This window comes from Dermacentor albipictus, chromosome 1 (genome assembly GCF_038994185.2).
Source record: "Dermacentor albipictus isolate Rhodes 1998 colony chromosome 1, USDA_Dalb.pri_finalv2, whole genome shotgun sequence".
Lineage (NCBI taxonomy): Eukaryota > Metazoa > Arthropoda > Arachnida > Ixodida > Ixodidae > Dermacentor > Dermacentor albipictus.
This window is the reverse complement of record NC_091821.1, coordinates 65,085,639-65,092,667: the sequence shown is the minus strand read 5'-3', so window position 1 is coordinate 65,092,667 and position 7,029 is coordinate 65,085,639. Positions and strand designations below refer to the sequence as shown.

The 7,029-nt window shown below is 43.4% G+C and overlaps 1 protein-coding gene across 1 annotated transcript in view; it reads right to left on the bottom strand.

Moving 5' to 3' along the window:
• Positions 1-881: 881 nt before the first annotated feature.
• The window catches only part of LOC135912463 (uncharacterized), a 63,918-nt gene continuing 57,770 nt past the window's right edge, over positions 882-7,029 (bottom strand). Inside the window, exons 19-23 of the mRNA XM_065444908.2 lie at positions 5,814-5,966; positions 4,540-4,713; positions 3,221-3,287; positions 1,970-2,146; positions 882-1,273 (exon numbers count right to left, since the gene is read on the bottom strand). Coding sequence (XP_065300980.1) covers positions 1,101-1,273; positions 1,970-2,146; positions 3,221-3,287; positions 4,540-4,713; positions 5,814-5,966 — 744 coding nt within the window. The 3' untranslated portion in view covers positions 882-1,100. The remainder of the gene's footprint in view (positions 1,274-1,969; positions 2,147-3,220; positions 3,288-4,539; positions 4,714-5,813; positions 5,967-7,029) is intronic.

Sequence of the window (7,029 nt, the reverse complement as noted above, 5' to 3'; positions counted from 1 at the left end):
GAGATTGGAATAAAAACATGTTGGAATAGGTTTACGTTATAGGGCCCCAGTACTCGTTAGAGCGTCTGAAGCGAAATAGTTTGACATATAAATTTACAAGTCACATAAATTTGTTATGCGAAGGTTTCGCAAAAGCCCCCCTCAGAGAGGTGTGTTTCAGAAGGGTGTATAATGTAATAATTTTGTTTCCTTTGGAGACATTGTCCGGCCCGGTTACATAATTCTTATATCTCTTCACAGAGCTGTAAACTTGATAGCTCAGTTTCTTGAAATTTACAATTTGCAGCAATTTTCGTCAAATAATCCATGGCCTAGGTAAAAATTCTGCTTCGTGCACTCACAAGATTTTAATTTTTATCTTTTAAATGTTACAAATCTAATAAAATTTCTTGCCCTGGTTGACGAGAAAAATGATGTCTTTAGACAGGAGCCCCTCAGCTAAATCTTCCTATTAGTGCAGCAACGCTAATGCGCATTCGATTTAGCAGCCTGCTTTACAGCGTAACGAAGCCTGCTTATTTGCGTTTTTATTGCTTTTCGTGCATTCACTCTCTGATATCTCGGACAGGATTAGATGCGTCTATATTAGAACACTGTGAATGTTCTTGGCGGGGCACGTCTGCTATTGCTCTGAAAACTAGATGCCGGAAGTTTGCGAACCCTTCTGTATCGGCACGTCGTTAAAGCGCTACGATAAAATAAGGAAAGCTTTTCTATATTACAATCATTCACTGTTGCTGATTGTCAGCATCATCGCTGACTTCGGAAGTTTACTGAATACCCGCATGAAGAATTGCTGTGCCTCAACACACCTTTCCTTTGAAAAAAAATTACAATAAAATCAAGTCACGCGCATAGAACGACACAGAGGCATTTGTTAATATTAGTTAGAGGAACTTTATTCAATAAAGTTATTTGGCGTACTGTACATATATACAATTGCCAGCAGCACGCGTAAGAGATTTCTGTCCGCACAATCCACTTGCGCGGTGTAGAAAGATCGATGCTGCTGCTGCGCTCCTGCAAGATGCAGTTATAGTGACATTGACCATGCGTGAGGTTATAAATTGAGTGCAGCACCACAACGGCTGCCTTCCGGTTTACGTGACCGCGTGATTCCTTGGCGTCAGCTTTATGTGCAGGCCTTGTGTGGGACGCAAGACGAGCTCTAGCGACATCTGCAGGTCTTCGCTACGGGTCTTGGATTCCACCTTGAACCGTCTCAGGATCTGAGCCAAAAGAATCTTGTCCTCCAGCTGAGCAAATTTTTGCCCTGTCGTACAGAGGTAAAAAAAAAAGAAAAGAAGGAAGAGGTAGGCGGAAGCTCTATTAGTATTCAATACGCGCAGGCGGCTGAAATGCACAGGAAATTATGCGTTGGCACGCCTTTCACATTTTCTTTTTTCGTTCTTAAGACGATATTCCTTTTAACGTTTTATTTTTGTAGCAGTCGCAGGAGTCTGGCCTAACATCGCTTTCCTAATGAAAGCTGCTCGAGAAGCCTTTCTTCTTCTTCTTTTTTTCAAACATGATATGTGTGCGTATTATTCAAATAATGAAGCTATGTTTCTATCAGCTTTCAATGGCCCTTAAGCGCCGAAACGCTTGAAGGTTTTGTTTTAATTCCAATTTTTCACTTCACGAAGCGCTAAAAGGTGCTACAAAAAGTTAAATCATCATGCGTGTAGTACGTGCCTGATGGTAACATCGATAGCTGGGAAGTCGCTTTCAATTTCATTTTATGAATCGCCAGTTGTATTTGCGTAGACTTCCCGCCGTGCCTTTTTCGAAGCGTCAAGCTGAGTGCTGACTGAAATCAACGATCTCGAAGTACTTTAATGATTTCCTTCTCGTTCATCTCGGTGTCCATAAAAGGGCAAGCACGTGAAAGACGAGTAAGAAACCTCATTATTCAAGCAAGTAAGGCTCGTTCGCGAGCAAACGATCTAGTACCACCCACTCGACGTACCTATGCAGTTGCGAGCGCCGCCGGCGAAAGGGATGTAGAGAAACGGGTGGCGTTCCTTGTCGAACTCTAGGAACCTCTCTGGTATAAAGTCGTCCGGTTTGGGTACAAACCGTGGGTGCCTATGCATGAAGTATATGAAGATGATTGTGACGGTTCCCTTCGGTATTGTATGCTTTCCTGAAACATGAAACAGGAATTGTGAATAAACCATCAGGATACTGAACGTCGGTGTAATGTAACTAGTTATACCGTAAGCTTATCGTCCCTTATTCAAAACAAAGCTTCACAAAACAAGCCATTCAGAAATTCCACGTGGACTATGACTGACCCTATAGGGGAGATTTCCTGGCCCAATTTTGACCACCTGAACTTCTTTAGCATGCACTGGAATCACAGTGCACGGGCAGTTTTAATCAACATTTTTTGTGCATTCGTAGGAAGGCAGTTGCTGCGGCCTGGAATATAACCCGTGACCTTGTGCTTAGTTTAAGTGGTACATCACTTACGCGACATTTACATCATCAGTTAAAGTGGTACACCACGTAGCCAAAAAAAGGCACAAGAAACGTACATACGCATTTGTCATAATATCGTGAGCGAAAATCGTTTCAGCGTCCTTATCGAAGCACACTACTACTGTCTATGACATGCTTATAAGCAGACAACTACTTATTATCTTGCATTTGAGGGCGAAGAAAAGAAAAAGTTGCAAATTGATAGCAAAAAATATAATTATACAACCATATACATCCATACAAAGTTCCGTAATAGCTTCGCTTTTCTTTTTCGCGGCTCTTCCTTGCGCCATCAAGTTCCGTGGTATTGAAACACACTGGCACATTTGTGAACAACACAGCAACTTCATGAACACACGTTGATATTTGAAGCTCTATTGTGTTCGTGAAAAAACGGGAGCACGCATTCAGCCTCGCTTTACCGTCGACCCCGCTTAAGTTTAAGAAATAAATTCTGTTCAGAGGTCAGCAAGTTCAACAACGCCTATCAATTTAAATGCTCCTATTAAGAATTGTTTTCCTTTCTGCTTATATTTTAATATGTCACCAGTATTCGCTGTATGATTTACTCGCTGATTGAATTTATATAATCATTTTATGTTCTCCTACACCTGTCGAGTCAGAAAAGTAGTGACCACGTCTGCTATGGAAGCTTCATCGTTTCACTGCATTTTCTTTTCCTATCTGTAATGGGCGCAGATCTCAGCAAAAGTAAGATTAGATAACTGAACGTTACCAAGAATGAGGTCTTCTCCGAGCTTCCTTGCAATAGCCGGAATCGGTGGGTAAAGCCGAAGGGTTTCCTGCAAATGAGAAATTTGAGGACACACTTAACTCGGTGGGAAATGTATTGCTAGTTGTACAGTTACTTACGCAGAAGCACGAGGCATTCATCGAAAGAAACACTGACAACGAATGAAGGAAGTGACACTTGTGGTGCAGAAGAAATTATAAACGCCTTACCTGTGCTGACTAACCTGCTAGCTTACAGTTCATTGTTTGGCTACTAACCAATCGGAATGTAATCAAAAAGCAAGGGGCGAATAATATATTCCTTAATAAGGCCTGTTTACCGTTCTTTTTATCACAGAGACAGTAAGCGACATAGTCCTGACTTTGCATCAGGAATCTGTGCAACTACTGACAGTACAACAGAGCTGTATACCTGAAACTTCAGATGCGCTCCTACGCAAACAACGACAACTACAAGACATAAGGTTATGCAGGGAATAGCCAGTGCTCGCCAGTCGCTGCTCCAAACCAAATTCTATAAAGCTGCGCTTTTTTTTTGCCATTACTTTCTCGCTACCCTCCTGCACGCGTCGAGTTAAGGGAAGGTGCTCGCGACATATCCGTCGTGACACGATGTGTGCGAACTTAGTAAACACTCCTGTCACATTGACGCATTGAAAGCAGAAAGTGGTTTTCATTCTTTATATGAATACATGAATGACCCTAACTACAGGTGATGAAATTTTAGCTGGCTGAGTGTCTGGCAGTCAAGGCAGAGAAGCACGTTTCACCATAATACGCGTATTTAACATATAGCGGGAAGTAAAATTGCTATATTATATTTCTCGATTATCTTAAGAATCAGTCGCATAATAAAGCTTCTTCTAATCTTCGGGGTCCGTATTCACAAAACTTCTCTTGCATAAGCGCCATCCCCGATTGTCCATCGCTGCGCTGGTACTCCCGTTAACATGCTAATCGATGTCATCAATGGCGAGTGCTGGTACCTCCTTCAGCTACTGAGAAAACGCTCTTACGACGGATAATTTTGGAGACTACGAGACCACGTGTCACCCCGAAAGTCACCCAGAAAAGCCGGGTATTAACGTGGGGGAGAAGAAAAGCAAATTCTGAGCTGTTCATGACACAGGCACTCTACTGGCAGGTTCCAGCAAGCAGACAGATGGACGGTAATTCTGCTGGGAGAACGCCAAACTCGACTAGGTGTCCCAGTCAACAAATTTGCCCTCTCAATATTTGCCTCGAATGTATTATGTAACCTTGAACAATGTAGTATGAGATAGCTGCATTGCAGTGACGTACCTTTATGACGCAGTCCAAGTACTTGAGCTGCGCAATGTCCTCTCTGGTTACAGGTCGTTCTCGGTCAGAGCCAAACACGGCGTCTAGTTCTTCGTGAACTTTCGCCTGAGCCTCCGGGTGGTTTCCCAGTAGGTGCATAGCGAAAGAAGCTGCCGTTGCAGTTGTGTCGAATCCCTGTGGAAGGGTGCACAATGCCTTTATCTAAGTGAACTGAAACTTTCCTAACCACATCGGGAAAACCACACCGGCAACATGTGAGAAACTGCACCGTGAATACGAAAGGGGCAAAAATCGGCCAAGAATATTCAGCTGTTTGACAGTTACTAGACATAAATTTTATTTTTCTCTCTTGTTCCTAGAAAGTCCTGCTACATGAAACAAAATTAACATCTTTCGTTTTACACAAAAGCACTTTTAAGTCACAAGATATGGCGGTTTCTGTATCCAGCTATTTATATTTTGCAGCTGGATGGCCCGAATGGGGTGGTGGTGCGTCTTAGTTGCAGGCTACTCAGCCTGGCGACCGAAGTCGAATCGAGCCTTAGTCACGCGGTCACAAATTCAGGAGGCGCGAAACGAGCCACGCCTAATCTAACAGCATTACTATCAGTGTTGAAAGTTTAAGAACCCGCGAGAGAGAGAGGGATAAACGGAAGGCAGGGATGTTAACCAGTCATGAGTCCGGTTGGCTACACTGCGCTGGGGGAAAGCAGTAGGGGACTAGAAAGAAGGGAGAGAAAGAGATAGATGGGAGTAGAGAGACGAAGCTGCTCAAGAAGCTGCGTGGGACACCGGAGTAGGCACGCGATCAATATTAATATAGACGAGTTCATGTTCTTTAGCGTCCATGCAAATTTAAGTACGAGAGCGTTTCTGCACTCCGCGTTCATCGGAACGCGTCCGTTGTAGTATGAAATTGAAACCGCGACCCTGAGTTTAGAAGCTAAACGGAATAGCCACTGGACCACCATGGGAGGTGGTAATACTTCGACAAGGCGCAGCCTTTGTGAACAGTCACCACGGGATCTCTTCATGCAAAATTACTTATAATAAAATTTTCACATATTCAATCATAAGTCTTGCCCCTTGGACGCGCTCTCGGATCGTCTCCAGGGGAACAGCCAAGGGCACCATGTTCGAGCTTGCGTGTTTATCGCGAGAGACCTGAAGGAAAGGTTTCAGTTGGCGGCGCGCGCGAACCGGAACCATTTTCCCTGATTAATGATTGCGCAGCGTTTCGCACCGACATTCGTGGCTTCTGGAAGGATGCTCACCCCAATCATGAATGTGTTGACCTCCTCTCTTATTTCCTCTTCCGTGAAGATTCCCTCCTCCATGTGCATGCGAAGAAGGATGTCCATGAAGCTCTTCTTCGGCACAGCCTCGTTGCCTTCAATATTGTAGGTCTTCTTGCGGCAGCTGAGGATCTGCAACAAACATCAATTCTGAATTGCATAAATCAGCGTAAACCATCTGAATAATGATATGCACATAGCCTCCTTTCAGGTTGATGGAATCTTTGCTCATATTTATTACGTAATCATGTTTTAATGGTCTGCTTTCAAGAAGTGCTGTGCATTTAGCCATTTCTCAATATGTTGAGAATGTTAGTTGCCGCAGTTCAAAATAATCCGCCCCATACTTCCATTCTTAAGGCGCGTAGGCGCTTGGAGATGCTTTAGACCTGACTTTATGTGTCAATACAGTGCGCCGCATTTAAAGTGAAAAAAAAAAAGAACTTTCCTACATAAACGAATCTCTTCCCAAAGGATTGTACCGCACACCGCCATCAGACGGATATATTGGATTTATAAGGCAATTGAAAACAATACTGTCACGTTTTAATTTAAACTCACTAATCAAATGACATTATCCGACGCGGTTACGTAGCGGCCTAGTGGCTTTGGTGTTGCGCTGCAAGCTTGAGGGCGCAGGATCAAATACCGGCCATGGTGGCCGCATTTCGATGGCGGCGAAACGTGAAAACGCCCGTGTACAGTGCATTGGGTGCATGTTAATGAACCCCAGGTGGTCGAACTTAATCCGGAGTCCCCCACTATGGCGTGCCTCATAATGATATCGTGGTTTTTGCACGTAAAACCCTAGAATTTAATTACTTCTTTAACATTCCGATCTTATAATGAGAAACTATGGCATCAAGTGGGCCGCATTATGAAGAAATTAGATGCGATTTGCCTAGTTGTTTGTCAAGATATGAAATGCTGGCAGTAGGTAAATTTCTCATGGCAAAAAAAAAAGAAAATATGGTTTGTCGGCAATGGAGCTCTAGACTTCCAGGCTACTGCAAAAATTGTCAGTAAGATCACTTTTCAGGTTCTCCTAGGAATCAAGAACAATTTGTGCCAATTGAGAAAAACCTAAATGAAGACCATCGTTATTTAGAACCTCACTTCTTACAGTAGCTAACATACGACGCCGTGACATTGCTTTCATCTACATTTTCACTCCTAGTGATGTGACTTAGCCGAA